We start from the raw sequence: 22,722 nt of genomic DNA, 5'->3' as shown, positions 1-22,722 counted from the left end.
CTTGTTTTGTTTTGGCTTCAGTGTCATTCATTAGTGCCGTGTGACTGGGGTTTTAGAGGTTTTACTTTGCCATCTGATGGTTAATAATTCCATTATTCCCTTCAATTGCTTTGGGTGTAGACCAGGGGTGGGCAACTTGTCCCAGAAAGGGCCAAGAGGGTGCAGGTTTTCTTTGCAGCCACTGACTCCACCAGGTGATTTCACTGATTAACTGATTCCATCTGCTCAAAGTGATATTAATCAGTGAAATTACATTTTTCAGCAAATCTTATTGGTTCATCGTGTGAGATTTCAGACAATAAAATATCGTGTGGACGGTGGCAAAATATTAAAACTGTTTCACATTTGATGTGTTACCCCGCCCGTGACCGCGTTGGTGCGCAGGTGTCACTAATGGCGCTGTCAGCTGAGACGGTGCCAAACCGCGTGGATTTAATGGATTTAACTGGATTGATTGATGGATTTAACTCAATGCAGCTGACAAGATGGAGAAATCTGTGGATTCTGCTCACAGAATTTCCAGTTTGGCGTGAAGACGCTTGTTGCTTCGTTAAGCTTTGACGAGCCGACCAAATTACTTACAGAAAAATAAACTGTGCAGTAGATGGATTAGAATGGGAATAACCCTGTTGTGTCTGATGATTTGTGGATGTTCGCGCTGGATTACGGTCGCAAATAGTGGCGTTTTTGCATTAGGGGCCTGTGGGGCACTGTTGGGTATTTTCTCCTCCAAACATTCTTAAAACTTTTAACAAGACAAACAGAGTCAAGAAACACCAGTGAGACAGAAAGTCAAATTTATCTCGCGAGGAGTGCAAACAGTCCGTACACGTAGTACCACTGAAAGCACTAAGGACTGCTGCGCCTGCTCACTCTTTTTATTATGAGAAAGCCCTACCCACATTGTGAAACTTGTCCTAAGGGGGGGAAGAACAGCGCATGACAAGTTTCTTCAAGTAAAACAAACACATGCGTCAATAAGTGCATCTGCGTGGAAAAACAGTTTCTTTAATCTTATCAATGGAGGTCAGCACATCTCGTTCGTCTGTTGCACTTATCATCTGTTCTGCATCTGCCTGGAGTGTCCTGTTCTTCACACTAAGCATCACATATCACAAGGCCATAATTTCACAACGGTCAAAACAACCTCCAGTTCTTTTACTCCCAGTTCAGACTGACCCCAGCATGCTAAAACAAAGTTGAATAACAAATACATTCTCAGGGTTACTTTTAAGACAGGTGCATAACAGCACAATAACGTTTTCATAAGAAAGAAGACAAAGGTACAAATGTTTAACAGTGATAACATATATATATATATATATATATATATATATATATATATATATATATATATATAAAATCCTTAACATTTCCCACCTGTTTATCGCCTGTTAAACATATAGTAGTAGTTATCACCTAGCTTAGCACTTCTTTCTTGAGATTTTCACTAAGAGGTTCATCATGGTACGTAAAGCATCTATTTCAGTGTTTTGAGCTGCTACTATTTTTTCAGTTACATTCATGAACAGACCCAATCGATAATTCAGTGTTTCAATCATTAATGAATTTTTTTCCCACTCCTATCCAGGGGAACAATGAATGTGCTATTTTATCTCCTACAGACCACAATTTTTGGTCCTTTGGTACATCCGAGCCCCACATGTGATCATGTGGTAACACATCTGGGTATATCAATCTCCTCCGTCTGGTGCTGCCATTCTTCTCTGTGGAGGTCCTTGGCACTGCCACATATGTATGGTCAGTCACCTGGGTAGGTGCACACACACCACCCCAATTTGGTGGGAGACTCATGTACAGTCTGGAACCACAAAGCCAATAGATGTCATCATACACCGGAGTACTATTTACAGGTGGTAGCAAAAACTTACTAACATAAGCACGTGATTCATCCATTCCCCATGGACAGGAGCCTGTATAATTACATCCCCGTCCAATGTGATGAAGATAAGTACCATCCACATATTATGTTTTGGTTAGGCTTAAATTATTTGATAAAACATACGTTTGGGTACACAGACGTTTCTTAATTTTACCTACAGTTTTATTCCCTGTCCCGTAAAAGCAAATTGGGAATGGCCGTTGTGATGACAATTTAACGTGATGATATTTTTGCGTTTCCCTTCAGTCTAGTCAATGGAGCAGCACTTGGGCACGCTTGTACGTCCTCTGTTGAAATCCCTATCATATAAGTGGTTGCACTGAGGCAAGTGGTGTTAGAACTGCCCCCGAAATACAGTTTGATTATGCATCCGTATGATAAGACATTCTGTCACCCTAGCAGGGTACGGTTTAGCCGTCAGAGCTGGGTGTGTTGAGGATATAGGTATTTGCGAACAAACATAACAATTAGTAACGTAATTCCATAGCCAATAAATGAACATCTCTGTACCACATATTAGTATGGTATATATGAGGGTGTCCATCTGTCTCATTCACATTATGAATAAACCTCTTCTGACGTTGCTTGCGTTGTTCTCTGGCTCGGTCCACAGTGAGCTGCAATTCTTGGGTCAACCACCAGGCCAGGAATCCGAGGAGCACGAAACACACTAAGATCACAACGCAACCGGCTGCCCTACCAACAGTCCGGCAGCGGCGGCGCTGAGCACGCCGCTCCGGGGTCTGCTGTAGTTCAGTCATGATTGCTAGGATACAGTGTTGTTAACCACCTCACCTAATAGTGCAAGGATCTCCCTGCTTCACTGGCATTGAGACAATCTATTGCTAATTAAATAGACTCCCTTTGTAGCCAGACTTCCCCTTACCCTGTGGAGGCAGCCAACACACGCTGTATCTTACAGTGATGTATCCACGTTGATCTCTCCGCTATCTTTACTGCAGTTGGTGTTGTTAACAGCACTTGGTATGGACCTTCCCAACGAGGACTGGACCAGTTCTTCCTCTTAATCACTCTGATGAACACCCAGTCTCCTGGCTAGACTACTGGAAGGCCGTCCTGTGGAAGATCAAAATTATTCGGCAGTAAATGTGTTTAAGTTATCTCTTTCTGTGTTAATGTCTTTTTCATAAAATTTGCTAATGTTTGTTCCTCATCTGCTGTTTTAGTATCCATGTCAAAATTGGTAGACGATATGGTCATCCATAAAGTATCTCAAATGGTGTTAACCCTGATGGTGTTGGTGTTATTCTCATATACAATTTTACTAGGTCCAAACATTCAATCCAGGTTCGTTTTGTCTCTTCTATACATTTCCTTAATCTTATTTTTATTGTGCCCTTTGTCCTTTCCACTAATCCTGCACTGTGTGGATGATAAGCACAATGATTTTTGAGATTAACCTGTAGCGCTTCTCCTACGTATTGCACTATTGTATTAACAAAATGCGCTCCATTATCTGAATAGACTGTTTCTGGTATTCCAAATCGTGGAATGATGTCTTTGCACAATGCTTTAGCCACTGTAAGTGCATCTGCATGTTTTGTGGGGAACAATTCTACCCATTTTGAGAACGCATCAATTATGACTAAACAAAATTCTTTTCCTTCATGTTTACTCAGCTGTATATAATCCATATACTTGAAAGGGATATTGTGGTGTTGGAAATTTGCCTCTTTGGGGTCTCAAATTGCCTTGTGAGTTGTGTTTTGCACATGTCATGCATGCTCTACAATGCTGTTTTGCATATGCATCGAACCCATAAAGACAAAAAATAGATTATAATTGCGATATCATACCCCCTGATGAGACATGCGTCACGCCATGGCTCATGATAGCTGCCCATTTAAACATATTTTTTGGCAATATGGGTTTCTTTTGTGGTCATAAGTACAAATCATTTGCATATGTAGCTCCTTTATTTAACCACATTTGTTTTTCTTTTTCAGTTGCTTGCTGTTGCATGTCAGCAAGCAGTGTATGACCTAAATGCAAATCCGGAAGGGTTTCCTGTACAACAAAAATAGAAGAAGCTGCTGCTGCTGCCGCCTTCGCAGCTCTGTCAGCAAAATGATTTCCTTGTGAAACTATATCAGAGCCTTTGGTGTGAGCCGCACATTTGCATATAGCAATTTGTTTAGGCAATTTCACAGCTTTCAGTAGTGCAGTTAGGAGTGTGGCATGAGTCACTGGCTTTCCAGATGATGTCACCATTCCACGCTCTTCCCACAGTTTTGCAAACACATGCACTGTGCTGAAAGCGTACTGGCTGTCTGTATAAATTGTTACAGCCGTACCTTTAAACAGATAGCAAGCTGCAGTTAAAGCAACCAATTCAGCTGCTTGTGCTGAAAATAACGATGGTAATGAAGCAGAATCCAATACTTCTGAATTTGTGACAACAGCATATCCAGATTGTGTTTGTCCATAATCATTTTTATTGGACGAACCATCCACATACACAATTGTACTGTTTGGGATGGGTGTGTCCTGGAGGTCCGGGCGTGCTTTCATACAGGCTGTTGCTACATCAAGACAATTGTGCGGCTCACCATCCTCAGGTAAAGGTATCAATGTGGATGGATTCAATGTTGTACATCGCTCTACCGTAAGGTGTGGTTGTGATAATAGCAAGGACATGCACGAAAGATGTCTTGCTGGGGACAAAAGCTCATGTTTGTCTGCAACAGGAGTGCAGAAACTGCATGTGGAACTTTCAATGTCAGCTGATGGAATAGAACAACATTACTGCTACTTTGAACAGCCATAGAGGCTGCAATTACAGCTCGCACGCAGTGAGTCAATGCACTTGCTACTGTATCCAATTTGGAAGAATAGTAAGCCACTGGTCGTAATTTTGTACCATGTGACTGTACTAAGACACTTGTCATGAAATTATTTTTACAATCAGCTGTTTGAATGAATGGTTTACTATAATCTGGTAGTGTTAAAACTGTGGATGACACTAATGTTTGTTTTACTTTTACAAAAGCTTCCTCAGCATCTTTGTTCCATTCCAACACGGTTGACATTGAAATATCATCTTTGTACATCAAATCAGAAAGTGGACTAGTCAATTCTGCATAACAGGGAATCCATGCCCTGCAGTAATTTGTCAGTCCAAGAAATGACATCATCTGCTTTTTGGTTTGTGGTTTTGGAGCGTGCAAAATCGCTTCCTTCCTGTCAGACAGGATCGTACGCCCTGTGGCTGATAATTCATGTCCTAAATATTTTACTTTATCCCTACACAACTGAACTTTGCTTTTACTCACTTTGTGGCCATTATCAAATAAGAAACATAATAATGCTACTGTGTCAGTTATGCAGTTTTCTCGTGTGTCAGAGGCAATCAGAATGTCATCAACATACACTAATAGTTGGCTATCTGCCGGTGGAACAAAATTGGCTAAACATGCTGACATGACTTGAGAATAAATAGTTGGACTCTCTGCGTAACCCTGCGGTAATCTGGTGAATGTATATCGTTGTCCTTTAAAGGTAAAAGCAAACCAGAATTGACTATCTGGGTGTACTGGCACAGAGAAAAATGCATTACTTATGTCAATTACTGAGAAACTATTAGAATTTGGTCTCAGCGAATTTAACAGGGTGTGTGGATCTGGGACACATGGTGCTCTTTTAATCACAGCAGCATTTACTGCCTGCAGATCTTGAATCATTCTCCACCCCACTGAGGGTGGAGCCTTTTTTACAGGAAATATGGGTGTGTTACATGGTGAATCTGGACATGGCACTATTACTCCTGCTGTTAATAAATCCTCTATTACTGGCCTGATTCCGTCAATTGCATCAGGTTTTAATGGATACTGTCTTACACATGGTCTGTATTCTGTTTTTGGCCTTATAACTACAGGTTGTGCATTTTTAATCAGTCCTACGTCTGAAGGACCTGTTGTCCACAATCCTGATGGTACAGAAGAGAGAAAATCATCTTCTTCAGGACTCAACTGAAACACTCAGGACTGTGAAGTGGACACATCAATATGTGTTCCAGCTGTCAGCACCAATGAGACATTAACTGGCACTTTATACAATTTAGTTGATGGACTGAACTCCGTTCGTGGTCCAACTCTGCTCCAATCAGTGGCTGACAAAGCTGTTATGACTGTCAGTCCCAATTCTTGCCATTCTGTCAAATATGGTTTACAAAGTGACACATGTAATGGCATACCTGTGAATCTCAATGTTAAAACATCTTCAGTGGCACCTGTCACTGTTATGACAGCTGTTGAGTTGCCATCATGAATCAAATCGGTCATTATCAGCTTCACAGGTGAAACGTTTTTCAATGTTTTTCATACACTGGTGTTCCTGGCAATATGCCACTGTGGACCTTAAATACACTCTCAAATCTGCATCTAAACTCTGTCCATGGCTCTCCTTCTTTCTGAGCTGTCCTGGTAATTTCAGTATAATTTATTTTTGGTCCTACTGCTACGTCATAATGCTGTGGTTCGTCCTCTACCTGAGGATATAATGATTTTCCAGACGGTCCTGCCGCCTGTTTCTGAGGTTCTTGTGGTTCTTGTTGTACTATTACATTTTTCTCTGCTTTCCCTACTCCTTTCTCTTTCCTCATTTTTTCTAGTCTCCTTTTCTCTGCTTCCTCCTCCCAAAACGCCACTAAATCACCCTCTACTTGCTGTTTTTTTTTTTTGTTTTTTTTTTTGTTTTGTTTTTTTCTCATCACCTTTATGTTCTTTTTCTAACTTTTCCTTCAACTTCTGAATACTAGTCAGGTTCAGTCGTCCGTCAAAGTCATGTTTATTTATCCAGGTCTCCAATTTCTTTGTTGCTTTTGGATTTTTTGCTTCCATAAATTTCCAGTCGTCAGTTGATAAATTTCCCTTATTTTTAGACGTCTTACCCCCCATTTTTATTATCCCTTGTTATAATTTGGACTTCAGACGGGGGCACACCTAGGGTGTTCTAAATCTGAAGTTTTCACTTTCTTTGGACGTGACAATTAATTTGCCGTCGTGTGGTTGATTCCTTTCACCTCCCCGTAGGAAGCGGAATCACTTGCCTCTGCTTCCACACACGGTGGTCACTAACGTTGTCCAAAGTATTACACTTTCACACTTTTATTCCCAAAACCGGTATTACTTCGTATTTAAAACAGAGGAGTCCGTACCCTCCTTCCGGAATTTAACTACGTGCGCTCCTCGCAACCGTAGAGGAGTCCGCCCTCCTCGCGGAGTTTAACTGCTTTACATTAACAGACGATTCCACGCCATCGCTTACGGAGTTTAACTGTTTATGTGATCACACTTTTATTCCCTACCGGTACGCGTATATAAACAGAGGAGTCCGCACCCTCCTTCGGAATTTATCTACGTGCGTTCCTCGCCATCGTAGAGGAGTCCGACCTCCTTACAGAGTTTAACTGTGTTTCATTAACAGACGATTCTGTATCATCGCTTGCGGAATTTAACTGTTTATGTGATCTGATCACCACTCACTCAGTACTGTTACAAAGAAATTTTACTCACTGACTCGACTTCCTGTCTGTCTTCTTCGGGAAAATCTCGTTAACCAGACGATGCCAACGGCGGTCGACAATTGCAGACACGATCAATCGATCGGACCTTGGCCAAGGATTTACGTCTGGACTTGGCGACCCCCGCCGGACACCTCCGGTATTGTTGAGCTCCCGGACTGAGCCCCCAGTCAATGTTGGGTATTTTCTCCTCCAAACAGTCTTAAAACTTTTAACAAGACAAACAGAGTCAAAAAACACCAGTGAGACAGAAAGTCAAATTTATCTCGTGAGGAGTGCAAACAGTCCGTACACGTAGTACCACTGAAAGCACTAAGGACTGCTGCGCCTGCTCACTCTTTTTATTATGAGAAAGCCCTACCCACATTGTGAAACTTGTCCTAAGGGGGGGGGGAAGAACAGCGCATGACAAGTTTCTTCAAGTAAAACAAACACATGCGTCAATAAGTGCATCTGCGTGGAAAAACAGTTTCTTTAATCTTATCAATGGAGGTCAGCACATCTCGTTCGTCTGTTGCACTTATCATCTGTTCTGCATCTGCCTGGAGTGTCCTGTTCTTCACACTAAGCATCACATATCACAAGGCCATAATTTCACAACGGTCAAAACAACCTCCAGTTCTTTACTCCCAGTTCAGACTGACCCCAGCATGCTAAAACAAAGTTGAATAACAAATACATTCTCAGGGTTACTTTTAAGACAGGTGCATAACAGCACAATAACGTTTTCATAAGAAAGAAGACAAAGGTACAAATGTTTAACAGTGATAACATATATATATATATAAAATCCTTAACAGGCACGGCCCCACCAGATGTCGCTGTTGTGCAAAGGAGAATTATGCTCATCACAGTTATGTTGTTCAACGAAACTTCAAGTTAGCAAACTGAACTTTGTTCGCCAAATAAAATGTTGAAGATTTCATTTGCAGAGTGTATTTCTTCCCTAGACTTCTTTGTAAAGTTGTTCTGTGTGGATTTGTCTCTGCTGCTCACCTGTTTCTGCTTGGTGGGGCGCAGCCAGAGAAGGCCGCGCCTGCAGCGCTCAACGCACACGTCAGTTTGGCCGGAGGGGCCTGACAGCCAGGGCCCCAGACGCTTTCCTATTGGTTGATTTGGTGTGAAGGCGGGTACTGGGCATCGCAACCTTGTCAATTAACTAGTTTGCTGTTTAGATAAACAATGAACCAAGTAGATTATTTAGCGACTGTGCGATTTGGTACTCCAAATTAGAGATGAAACGTCTGGGACCCCATAGACCAGAGGATTTCACCCTTTGTCATGAAGGAAAGGATAAAAATAGATCATTCAACCATGAATGGTTCAAACGTAAAAAAAAATGGCTAACGGCTAGCCAATGTCTTCTTTTTGGAGGGGAAACTGTCTGGACAACGACTGGATTTAAGGACTTGAAACATCTACCAGAAAGGCTGGTAAAACATGAGAGCTGCACATCACATGTGGATAATGCCATCAAGCTCGGCTTATTAGGGACCACAAATATTACACCTCAGCTTGATGGTGCACACAGACGAGGCATCGAAGAGCACAATCGTATGTTCTTGGCAGAATTATAACCTGTTTAAAACAAGTGTGAAGTTGTCCTGTGTGGACATGATGAGTCTGCCAGCTCCTTAAACCCCAGCGTTTTCAGGTGTATTTTTGAGACGATGTGTGAGGGAGACTCCAGGCTCAGAGGACACGACGATCCTCAACCTTATTTTAAGGGCACTTCAGCAATAATCCATAATGAACTTTTGGATTGCAGGTACAGTGTTTACAAGGATGAGGTTACTCAACAGTTGGTAGATGAGACCACTGACATCTCCTGCAAATCACAGATGGTCATAGTGCTGCGCTTCATGGTCAACAACACAGTGACATAGAGGTTTATTGAGGTGAAGGACAAAACGGCTGCTGGTCTAACAGCTGCTATAACAGCATCTGACACGTCTACAAATCATAATCACAACACCAATGACAAGCACTGAATCTGAGAGAAACTTCTCCACTCTAAAAAGAATAAAAAAGTTTACACGGAATACAACGGGACAGCAGAGATTGAACACCCTGGCGATGCTTTCTATTGAAAACTGATTCATCCATGGACTGTGGGATTTTAACAGTAAGGTCATTGAGAGGTTTGCCACCATGAAGGACCGCCAAGCTTCATTCCTCGTCAAAAACTGAACCATGGTGAGTCTTATTTATTTTTATTTTTAACTATGACATACGAGGTCTGTCCAAAAAGTAACGGACCTTTTTATTTTTTTCAAAAACTATATGGATTTGAATCACGTGTGATTGCATCAGCCAACTGAAGTTACTGTACTTGGCCCCACAAATCTTAGAAACATGGTGTCTAACCAGATCCTTACTCTGGATGGCATTACCCTGACCTCTAGTAATACTGTGAGAAATCTTGGAGTCATTTTTGATCAGGATATGTCATTCAAAGCGCATATTAAACAAATATGTAGGACTGCTTTTTTTGCATTTACGCAATATCTCTAAAAGTAGAAAGGTCTTGTCTCAGAGTGATGCTGAAAAACTGATTCATGCATTTATTTCCTCTAGGCTGGACTATTGTAATTCATTATTATCAGGTTGTCCTAAAAGTTCCCTAAACAGCCTTCAGTTAATTCAAAATGCTGCAGCTAGAGTACTGACGGGGACTAGAAGGAGAGAGCATATCTCACCCATATTGGCCTCTCTTCATTGGCTTCCTGTTAATTCTAGAATAGAATTTAAAATTCTTCTTCTTACTTATAAGGTTTTGAATAATCAGGTCCCATCTTATCTTAGGGACCTCATAGTACCATATCACCCCAATAGAGCGTTTCGCTCTCAGACTGCAGGCTTACTTGTAGTTCCTAGGGTTTGTAAGAGTAGAATGGGAGGCAGAGCCTTCAGCTTTCAGGCTCCTCTCCTGTGGAACCAGCTCCCAATTCAGATCAGGGAGACAGACACCCTCTCTACTTTTAAGATTAGGCTTAAAACTTTCCTTTTTGCTAAAGCTTATAGTTAGGGCTGGATCAGGTGACCCTGAACCATCCCTTAGTTATGCTGCTATAGACGTAGACTGCTGGGGGGTTCCCATGATGCACTGTTTCTTTCTCTTTTTGCTCTGTATGCACCACTCTGCATTTAATCATTAGTGATTGATCTCTGCTCCCCTCCACAGCATGTCTTTTTCATGGTTCTCTCCCTCAGCCCCAACCAGTCCCAGCAGAAGACTGCCCCTCCCTGAGCCTGGTTCTGCTGGAGGTTTCTTCCTGTTAAAAGGGAGTTTTTTTCCTTCCCACTGTAGCCAAGTGCTTGCTCACAGGGGGTCGTTTTGACCGTTGGGGTTTTACATAATTATTGTATGGCCTTGCCTTACAATATAAAGTGCCTTGGGGCAACTGTTTGTTGTGATTTGGCGCTATATAAATAAAATTGATTAATTGATTGATATATATATATATATATATATATATATATATATATTATATATATATATATATATATATATATATATATATATATAGATATATATATATATATAATTTATTTATTTTTTTTTTAATATGCTGTCGTGAAATTGCCTGACCACATTGTTGAAGCACATCAGCTGCTGTCACACATAGCTGCACAAGCTGCAGAACTGGTTGCACTTACAAGAGCCTGCACACTTGCACAAGGACAACCAGTCACTATCTACACTGATAGTTGCCATCACTCTCCTCCGCTCTTGCTCTGTGCAAATGTGCAGCTCACACTAAAGGTACTGATTATGTTTCCAATGGCAACCGTTTAGCTGATACTGTCGCCAAAACAACTCCCTTCATTGACCTTGATGTACTCAAATCTCATCGACATGCTGCATCACACAATGAAAAACATTCATGGTTGACAAAAGGTGCTCTATGATTTCTACATTTACCAGGACAAACCTATCCTGCCAAAATCCTTGTTTGATACCGCTGCTATGGTTATATATGGGAAGAGCCATGTGTCCACAGGAGGGATGGTATCACAAGTAAATCGCGTTTTTTCAACTTTTGGATTCAATGTTTATGCACAAACATACTGCAAGAAATGTTTGATCTGCATAAAAAACAACCCACAAGGCAAAATGATACCAAAACGGGGGCCGTTTTCCTATGCCTCAATACCCATTCCAGGTAGTACAATGGACTTCATTGAGCTGAATCAGAGTGGTCCATACAAATATTGCCTGGTTTTGATTGATGCATTCTCCAAATGGGTTGAAATTGTTCCTGCAAAACATGCAGATGCCCTGACAGTTGCAAAGGCACTGGGTAAAGTGATTATTCCTGCATATGGAATACCTGAAAAAATTCACAGCGACAATGGAGCACACTTTGTCAACACCATGATACAACACCTGACACAAACATTGGGCATTCAGTTAAAACATCATTGTGCATATCACCCACAAAGTGCAGGACTCGTGGAACGAACTAATGGGACTATCAAGTCCAGACTCAGGAGAACCATGGCCGAAACAAGACGACCCTGGCCTGAATGCCTGGACCTGGTAAAATTATATATGCACATCACACCCACGCCACAAGGGCCGTCACCTTTTGAGATCTTGCATGGTAGACCTTATCGCCTCTCCACTCTTTGGATCAGATTTACAAAAGCAGATGACGAATTGACCTTAGCAGATTTTATGAAAAAAGATACTTCAGGAAAAAGATGTGTTAAAAGCACAGTACTGCCGACTGATTCTCTGTCTCCACAGGATACCAAAATGGTTAAGCCAGGAGACTACGTGTTTATCAAGGTCAAAAAAAGGAAAAACTGGTCCAGCCCACGGTGGGAAGGCCCGTTCCAAGTGTTGCTGACCACACCAACAGCCGTGAAGATCGCTGAAAGACCGTCATGGATACATCTAAGTACTGTAAGCTGCAGTGTGTGCCTATAACCACAAACGAGTAAGGGGAAGTCTGACTACAAAGGGGATTCACCGTATAGTGGCGTCTTGTCTCAACGTCAGTGAAGCAGGGAGATCCTTACTCACTTAGAGTGGTCTATAGGTGGCGCTGTGGCCTAGCACCAATGACTGATCCGCAGAATACACCCAACCCACGTGCCAAGCGCCGTGGTCGTGAGCGAGTCCGGCAGACAGTTTGGTGTGTTGTGATCTTAGCATGTTTCTGTCTGCTGGGACACCTCTTCTGGCAGATGTGGGAACGACCTCCCCCATCTGAAACCGAATCAGCTCCTGTTCAGCCTCTCACCCATAGGGAAATACGATACATCGACCACCCTGACGAACCACAACATCCTTACCACACCAACATGTGGTGGAGCTATGTGAATTACACTTCACATCTAGTGAACCATACCAACTGTTATGTCTGTACACATATGCCGGTTTCCACCACACATAATGGACTACATCGACTACTCCGTCTCGAGCTAATACGGATTGTTTGATAGGGCCTGTCAACCTACCCAGAATTATTCTGTACCTCTGAACAAAACCACTGTCTCCCTTGGAAGGAAAGAACTGTACCGGTTCCGGTTTACCTCCTATGTTATCATGGCCCCAGATGCAGGACCCCCTACTGATAACTGATTTAATGCCTTATCATAGCTTTGATTATTGCGTAATTAGGGAATGGCTCAAACCTGCTTGGTGGCTTCCACCTCACTCCTGCAATTTAACCTACACCTTCTGCGATTATGTAAATCAAACAGCAAAAAACGAATGCAACAGAAATAAAACCTGTAAACAGGATAAGACCCAATAGAACAAGGCTCACCTCGTCAGGGACGCAGACCGTTTCTGGTGTAACACCACCCAGGCCCCTTACGTTAAGCACTGTTACTGTGCAGCCATAGTGCCAACTCAGAAGGGCACTAGAGCCCTCACTGATTATTATTGGCTTTGCGGGACCAATGTTTACGCTCACCTTCCTCCCAATTGGGGTGGAAGATGTGGAATGATTAATTTACACGAACCAGTAGTACATATTGCTAAAGATCAATGGTCCAAGGCCACCATCACGTTCCGTGAACCACATAATGTTCGCATTAAACGAGAACTGGCTGATACCAGCCATATTCCTAGTGATAAAAGAATATTCGATCAGGGATGGAGGTCACTATTCGGCATACTTCCACATGTTGGGGTCAACCTCATAGCTCTAGAAGTTGAGTTCACCCGCTGAAAGTTTCTGCAGTTCATGAACTCCACACTTGAGATGGCCAACGCAACCACAGTGGAAATTAGGGCCCTGCGACTGATGGTACTACAAAACCGTATGGTTCTTGATCAGCTGACCGCACCCTCCGATGGAGTGTGTGCTTTGGTGGGCACAGCGTGCTGCACCTTTATCCCGGACAACACAGCTGATGGAGGTGCCATCACCCGAGCCCTACAAGAGATGACAGAGGTCCGTAACTCTGTCCAAGCAACAATGTCATCGCCTAGCTGGAGTTTCTGGTCATGGTTTACATCAGGAAGTTGGTGGCAACTTCTACTACGAGCTTTGACCCCTCTATTGATCATTGTTGCAGTTTTTGCACTCTTATTTTGCTGCATAGTGCCTTGCCTCCGTTCCATGATTGTAAAATTAGTCTCCAACGCCTTTGTCCAATGTAATGTCGTACAGCGAGTCCTCCATCGAGAAACTACCCACTTCCAACCATTGTCGACCGATGATATTGAGCAGGAACCAGAGTATGATGTCCGCTAATCGCCATATGCAGATGCCCAGCCTATCAACCACCTGATTACGAGGTCGATATTCCTGAGTGTTTTGACACCGCCCTGGAAACAATCAATGACACCACATAAATGATTTAAATTCTTTATCATTGGTTCACTGTCATTTTGTCTTCCTGTTTTTGGTTACTATATTCATCTCCGCATTCGTCTATGATGTTACAACTGAAAATGTTCTTAACAAGTGGTTGTGATTAATGTACTGGATGTGGTTGAGATGTAATAAACGATAAAACAGGAGGGAGACGTTAGATAAATTATACTGTGAAAACATGTTTATCATTTATCAGCTATTACGTCTGCTCATTTTAAATTGTTCTTTCTGTATCTTAAAATCTGCAAACTGTTTCTCTCAGATATTCACAGCTGCAGCCTGTTTACAGTTTGACATTTAGCAAGCTTCAGCAAAATCGCTCACTCTGTACCTAAGATTGGAATGATTCAGTTGTCACTCTGTACAAGATTGGAATGATTCAGTTGTTTGCAAACATATCTGCACGTGACGAACAAGCACATGTTGCAACCGTGGACTCATGTAGCCACACTTATCTTTTGTTTTCCTTATACAATAAAAGGGCCCCGCCAGGAGGTCACAGTCAGAGAAGCTGCATGAAGCTGCCAGCCTCTGCTGTTTCTCTCTTTTGCAAAGCTCACTAAAGACATCTCAACTCTCTGTCTGGTTCTTTATTGTATGTCTAGCCGAGGTCAAACCTGACACAGCACCTTTAACGCCTTCAGTCACACTTTGCTCCGTTTAGTTTTGACGTCGATGACTCGGTCTGTAAATAAAGACGTGTTTTTGAGAGCAGTCACTGGGTTACACCATCTAAGACTTTAAGTCGACGCATTATAAGTCACCCGAGAACGTGCTGTTTTTACAAGAGCCTCTTCAAGGAGACAGAGCGTAAAAATGGAGGCAGGTGCACCGATGAAGCGCGATGGAAAGTGTTGATGGTGGTGGGGGAAGTTAAGGATTGTGTGCTGAAAGTGGAAAAGTGGAAACAAAAGTGGTCCACCTGTCCAGTTGTGTTTTGTGTGTGTGTCTGTGAAGCGGGCAGCAATCACCCTGTCCTCGGGTGCCTTGGGGCAACTGTTTGTTGTGATTTGGCGCTATATAAAAAAAATTGATTGATTGATTGATCCTCGTAGTGTGTATCTCCATCCTTCACTGAAACACATGATGTGGTGAGGAATCCTTTACTGTCCTATACCGGACAGTAACCAAGGGAACCAAGCAACTGCTGCCTCTCACAATGTGGATGGGTGGATCCAGCGCTCCACTCTCAGCTCACGTCCTTTTTAATGCCATGATCAGGTGTTTGCAGATCTTGAAGCCCTGTATGTTGGAGGACCTGGGCAGGACTTGAAGCTGGACCTTTCTGCAGCCTTTAGCGCAGCAGGGTTGACGAGGAGATGTGGAAGGAGCTCTCAGCTCTTCCGTCTGAAGGCTTTGACCAGCACAAAGTCACCTGGTTGGAGGAAGCCAGTGACGGGAGGCCAGCTTTCACCGAGCCACAGATTTATCTTCTCTTCTTGAGATAAGATGTATGCTGCATTCCACTTTTCCCACTTCTCACATGAAGTTTGAGCATGAAACAGTCGCAGCAAATGTATGCAAAGGGTTAAACATAAAGGTTAACACAAACAATACGATAAAAGCAGAATATACAGCTTTTTTCTCCCCTCATTCGTGTTACATCTCTCTCACATCGGTATCATTTAATTTCTGCTCCTGCATGATCATCATTTCTAATCACACTGGGTTTCATGCTGAGCAGCCGTCTTCTCTTCCTCTTCATCTTTTCTGGGATGCAGATATGTCAGATACGTTCCTGTGCCACCAACTGTAAACAAACAGAATAAATCTAGGACTGCAGTTACAGCACACGACACCGCCTTCCAGACGTTAGCCAGCCCCGGGGGTCGAACACAACGTCAGATGAATCTTTTTGCTTTTCATCCCAGCCAGGAGGTCCTGGAAACGCATGGAGCGATTTTACACTCAACAAAAATATAAACGCAACACTTTTGGTTTCGCTCCCATTTTGTATGAGATGAACTCAAAGATCTAAAACTTTTTCCACATACACAATATCACCATTTCTCTCAAATATTGTTCACAAACCAGTCTAAATCTGTGATAGTGAGCACTTCTCCTTTGCTGAGATAATCCATCCCACCTCACAGGTGTGCCATACCAAGATGCTGATTAGACACCATGATTAGTGCACAGGTGTGCCTTAGACTGCCCACAATAAAAGGCCACTCTGAAAGGTGCAGTTTTATCACACAGCACAATGCCACAGATGTCACAAGATTTGAGGGAGCGTGCAATTGGCATGCTGACAGCAGGAATGTCAACTAGAGCTGTTGCTTGTGTATTCAATGTTCATGTCTCTACCATAAGCCGTCTCCAAAGTCGTTTCAGAGAATTTGGCAGTACATCCAACCAGCCTCACAACAGCAGACCACGTGTAACCACACCAGCCCAGGACCTCCACATCCAGCATGTTCACCTCCAAGATCGTCTGAGACCAGCCACTCGGACAGCTGCTGGAACAATCGGTTTGCATAACCAAAGAATTTCTGCACAAACTGTCAGAAACCGTCTCAGGGAAGCTCATCTGCATGCTCGTCGTCCTCATCGGGGTCTTGACGTGACTCCAGTTCGTCGTCGTAACCAACGTGAGTGGGCAAATGCTCACATTCGCTGGCGTTTGGCACGTTGGAGAGGTGTTCTCTTCACGGATGATGCGAAGGAGATGTGTTGCACTGCATGAGGCAAATGGTGGTCACATCAGATACTGACTGGTATCCCCCCAATAAAACAAAACTGCACCTTTCAGAGTGGCCTTTTATTGCGGGCAGTCTAAGGCACACCTGTGCACTAATCATGGTGTCTAATCAGCATCTTGATATGGCACACCTGTGAGGTGGGATGGATTATCTCAGCAAAGGAGAAGTGCTCACTATCACAGATTTCGACTGGTTTGTGAACAATATTTGAGGGAAATGGTGATATTGTGTATGTGGAAAAAGTTTTAGATCTTTGAGTTCATCTCATACAAAATGGGAGCAAAACCAAAAGTGTTGCGTTTATATTTTTGTTGAGTATAGGTTTTGAGAAACGTGGCAACAACAGGAATCCCCCATTACAGCTCAGCTGGCCCCTCGTTCTGCTCGTGTCACAGCAAGAGTCGTCCTATTTCATATGATCATTACCCAGAGCGCCTGTACTTTGGGCTTTAATGTCTGCACTGTTGCATCCACTAATGTGCTTAAGCTCCCAGGTTCTCCTGCCCTCCTGTGCCTTCCAGCATCATCAGTGTGATGGAGAGATTAGTGTAAATTTGGATAGTTGGGACCAGATAAGTGAGATGGCACCGTCACACCAACCCTCAAGTAGGTAACGGTAACTGCGCGTACCACATGCCCACACCATATTGGCGGGACAGGAGTATCCCCAGCTGCACTTGTACAGTTGCGTTGGGCCTGTAATCTGTTCCCAACACACCGACTCCTGTCCGCAAGGAGACAACTGTCAAATTCAAGTGGATCAGTGCAGGAAGTGCAGACCCGGTCCAAGGTGCAATGTGTGGTGGTGTTTCATTTTTACGATCTGTATTAGAGCCACAAGCAGCCTCCACTGGGACTTTACAGGAGCTGGTAATGATAGATCAGAGGAACCAAATCAGTCTCTGCCAATGCACAAAGGGGCTAATAAGACTAACGATGACACATTATCCCGCTGGCTACGGGGTGATTTCAGCAAAGTTAACAGGATTGCACATTTCAGTTAAATTGTGTCCCTGTTCTGTGGAATGATCTCCCTGCAACAGTAAAACAGATTCTGTAGAGACGTTCAAGTCCAGACTTAAGATGAATTTATTCTCTCTCTCGTAAGGCTAGCATACTGCCATAGTACGTTACTACGTCACCTATCCCTGTGAAGTCATTTTATTAGCAACGGAACAGGTCCCAATACTGAAAGTTATTGGTTTAGATTTTATCTGTAACTTCTGCTAAATTTTTTAGGGGTTTTTCGGTTTAGCTTTATAAAAGCTGAGCATGAGAAAGGGCCAAAAAGCTTTCTAAAACTTTTCAGTTAGCGGATTAACGGTTGTTGAAGCTAACTTTTCGGTTAACTGCGCCCACCACTGGAAACAATGACACCAAACATTAATCCCACGGGAAAACCCAACCAGAAATCACATCACATGGAGATCACATGGGAGTTGCATTGTGTGTGTGTGTGTGGGGGGGGGATACAGTTTACTCCATGAATATAGTGGGAAAGCTCACTGCAAACTTTTTTAAGCAAAGATGTCCTTTGACTGTCAGCTCAGCTGGCAGTAAAACTGTCCACTGACAGCTGAGCACATGCACTGCACGAGTGTGTGCGCATGTGTAGTGGCTTATTATGAAAACACACACTGAGCAGTCATTTCCTCGTGTCAACACGAAGAACGAGGAACACATGCACGCACGTGAGGTCAGTGAGCCTGGGGAAAAGAGGAGGAGCGAAGGAATGATTGAACTGGAGTGAGTGACCTCACAGATGGACACACATGGTGTGAGTCAGGTCCATACGTTGGTTTGATGTCCTGTACAAAGGGAGGAACACAACGTTCAGGTCTGTGTTTGCCATCCAGATATTTGGAGATCAGGCAGTCTGCAGCACCTTTTATAACTGTCTGACAGCAGTCTGTGTCGTCTACATGTGCTCTGGATGCAATCTGACAGGTGTGGGCGAGGCAGTCTGTCTGCGTTCTGACAGAGCTGGCCACGCCTCTTTTCCTCCAGACTGTGTCGGATTATGGCACTATTTGCTGTGTCGCGCACGGCTCCGGCACATTCTTGCGACATGTGATGGGAGCTTAAGTCATCAGCTACCAAGAAGATGTGTCATTTTGCCAATAACTCAATGTTTCCTGTTGTAAGTAATCACAAAATGCACAAATGTGTGAATAATGACACAATTTAAAGTCTGCGTAAAAAGTTTGAGTTCATTCCGAAACTGAAGGTTCCCTCCTGAGACCCTTCTATCCTGTTCAACAACTGTTGAAAAATGTCTCTGATAGCATGCACCTGTCTAGCTTAAGCAGAGCGTTCAGAGGTTGGATCGCTAACAAGGTTTTACGCCACCTTGGGCTGAAAACATGAGCAGGCCATCGGCCATCATTAACTCTCAGTAATGTGGACGACTCTTTGGAACATGTATCATCTAATACCACCTTTAATGTTTGCAGGTATGACGGTCCAACACTGGGCGTGGCTTTAATTTAGAGTGTGGAAATAAATGATTTTAGCCCCTTTATGATGAAACTTTGCCTTCAGTGGTCTGGAGCTGTCCAGAATCAAGCAAAGTGAGGCACTCACTGTACTCCATTGAGATAATGTCGGCACGTAGACATTGCCATTGTAAGATTATTTCCACTTGCATCTATACATGACACACGGGTCGGCATTCCTCAGGATGGGCAGAGCAGGTATAATGATGTCACCTTGAACCACAAACCAATTCCAGACCTCACCTGCAGAAAGTTCCAGATTTAATGTTCTGTCATTCCTGACTTGATTCCAACAAATCTAAGCTTTGTGTCATCTGCATGCGTGATGACATGAACGCCGTCTTACCCAGTTTGCTGTTGTCTAGTGCGAGCTGCTCTGAGATGCTCCGGTCTGATTCATCTTCACCGTCAATGCTGGAAGTTTCTGTCAAATCCTGCAAACACAAAGTGACCAACATGTTAAACGTAGTGCTGCTGGAAGAATCAGTTCAGACTCCAAGTCGCTGGTATTACCTGCTGAACCCTGACCATTCATGCGTCCCTCACGTTTGGAGACGTGATAACTTGAACAAAATATATCCAAATTTTCTGCTCTTTTGAACTGAACACCCTAAATGACTGTATCATGGATGGGTTTGAATTTGAGTACAATTGGGTATCAACAAGACTGTAAGTGCTGCCCACTTTACTAAACAGAGTATTTATTATTGTTCTCTTTTATTCCAAAGCAGGATTAGAGGAGTTTGTTTTTGCTTGTTTATTTGTGTCACTATCAGCCTCTATTTCATATCTCCATCCAAACCTACCATATCCTGAACTGCTCTAACCAGTCTCAGTGTGGTCGATCGGTTAAACCAGCATCAAAGCCGGTTATTGTTTTTAATTTCAAATACAATATTAGAAGAAAAAAATAATTCATTTACTATACCCACTTATTCCAAGTAAGCTTATAGGGGGATGGGGATGGAGCCTATCACTGCACTCATTGGTCAAGAGGCGGGGTTCATCCTGGAGAGATGTCCATTCTATACACTCTGTGTGGAGTGTGTGTCCTCCCCAGACAGAACAAGTGGGAGGAGAACCCATGACCTTCTTGCTGTGAGGCAACAGTGCTAACCACTACACCACTGTGCCACCCTGTCCTTCAGTCAGTATTTCCTAATTAGCCCCCCGACGTGTCAAACCAGTTGAGTGTCACGGTTCAGGTCAGTCATGTGGATTCTGTGGCACATGAGTTTGTCTTTGAGTCATTTAAATCATTGGTTCGGTCATTTTTTCAGCTTGGGGCTCCGACGAGGGCAGTCGCATCTCCTCCACTCTCCCTTATCTCTGCTCTCTGCTTTAACCTTCAAGTCCCTACTTCACCAGACTGTGAATTCCTCAAATTATATTGGATTCTCGATCTATTGGACTACTATTGGATTAACCATGGAACTGATCAGCTGGTCTCTGAACACTATTGAAACCATTTTTTCTACAAGAAGGTCAGGACCAGGGGATCCTGTCTGCCCAGATGGAACACATCCTGAAGGCTATGTTCTCGACTCCTGGGGGTCGTGACGTGTTGCATGCTTGGCACCTTTCCCCGTTGAGGACATCGAGGATTTATTCAAATTTGGTCTTATGGTAGCAGGGCTGGTACTTTCTGGCTTATGTGCTGCCCTGATCTACCGGAAAATTGGCAAGACGGCGGCATCAACCTTGTCCGTCATGATTAGCGAGGTTGGCAAGGCAGTGCATTCTCAGACTGCGATGACTCTTGAACTCAGACGCAAATTGGATGACATCTTGGAGCAGATGCGTGCCTTGCAGATGAAGTTGAAGATTTCGGAGGCCGGGAAATATTCTTAATTCATAATTGGGAATATTCTTAATTCATAATTGGGATTTGGTTGTTCAAGTGGACTGTTAAAAGTGTTTTTCACTGCTCAACCCACAACACGGCAGGCTTATCAGGCCTGAAGGACAAATTGCCCAACAAATTGCCTCCAGAGGAATGTCTTCGGCCTTGGTGATTATTTGGCTCCTTTCTTTCTTATCTCAACTCACAAAGACAATAAACTGTTTTCACAGGACTGAAGCATGCTCCACTTCCTCTCCCAACCCCCCCCCCCCACCCCATGACACACCCCCCACTCCGGCTTCTGCTCACATCACCCCCACCTTCCCTTCTGCGGGGGCGGCACGGTTTTAATGTCAAATGTGTATGTGCTGTCTTTAATTCTGATGTGTGCCATTATTACGGTAAACAAGTAATAATTGTGGACTAATTGCTGTCTGAGGTAACTGGAGTGTAAACATAATTTCTCCACTGTGAGATCAACAAAGTATATCTCATTACAAGCAGACGTACTGATCTCTACCCAGGTGGAGTCATTACCAGATTGAATTATTATTATTATTTTAATTATGTACATTGCTGAGCATCAACTTGGTAGTTTTAGGTTTGAAATGAAGTAGAAATGATGAACGGAGGAGCAACTTCACTCTGCATTATTTTTCTCTTTGTCTCACTGTGTCCTCGTATCCACTCCAGAGTCGGTGTTGGACTGCGACAGGTTCAGAAACAGCTTTATGTCCAAATAAACCATCAGAATCACCACCCAAACTCAACTTTTCTTCCTCCACAAATGTGTGAAAACAAAACATTTGAAGTTTTTCTGTTTTTTGTCTTGAACGTGAATGCTGTCACTTCGGCACCAGCAGAAAAATAAAAATCTGTAAATTCCTCAGCTGCCAGATTGTAATGTAAAAATGGTGGATTTGTCTCAAGAGTGATTTCTGTGTGGTTTCTGGCAGTTTGTTGAGCTGAGAGTTGACCCTTGAAGACCAGCTGTTACCTCTGCTGTGGTCCAGGATGAAACTTCCAGCAGGACCAGAAGAGCTGGCACGGACTTGGTGGATGCCATGTTTCCAAAGGAGCAGAAAGGGTCAGCGGACATGACGATTCAGGGACCTGTTCCTCTGGACCTCAGGCAGGAAGACTCTGATCTCTGTGACAGACGAACCAGCTCTCTTATAGTCTGAACTGCAGGTTAAAACACACATATGTTTACTTTGATAAACCTCAAAAAATCCATGAAAGTCTACTTTTGAGGTCAGCTCTGAGCTTATGTGCAGATAATCCAAACAACAAAGAAGCAGCTCCTCCTGCTGCATCCAGCTGTGCCACGTGAGCAGATAACCGGTCCATCCCCACCTCTCCAGAGGAACCAGCTGCATCTGCTGCAGACAGGTGAGA

General features: G+C 43.3%; 1 protein-coding gene across 1 annotated transcript in view; it reads right to left on the bottom strand.

The window, feature by feature from the left end:
* LOC117505894 overlaps window positions 1-22,390 on the bottom strand; it is a 152,829-nt gene extending 130,439 nt beyond the window's left edge. The window contains exons 1-3 of the mRNA XM_034165431.1: window positions 22,322-22,390; window positions 19,828-19,915; window positions 17,617-17,710 (exon numbers count right to left, since the gene is read on the bottom strand). Of these exons, the coding sequence (XP_034021322.1) occupies window positions 17,617-17,710; window positions 19,828-19,915; window positions 22,322-22,390 (251 nt within the window). The remainder of the gene's footprint in view (window positions 1-17,616; window positions 17,711-19,827; window positions 19,916-22,321) is intronic.
* Window positions 22,391-22,722: the final 332 nt, after the last annotated feature.

The sequence above is a fragment of the Thalassophryne amazonica genome, unplaced genomic scaffold, assembly GCF_902500255.1.
Source record: "Thalassophryne amazonica unplaced genomic scaffold, fThaAma1.1, whole genome shotgun sequence".
NCBI lineage: Eukaryota > Metazoa > Chordata > Actinopteri > Batrachoidiformes > Batrachoididae > Thalassophryne > Thalassophryne amazonica.
This window is presented reverse-complemented; position numbering and strand designations above follow the sequence as displayed.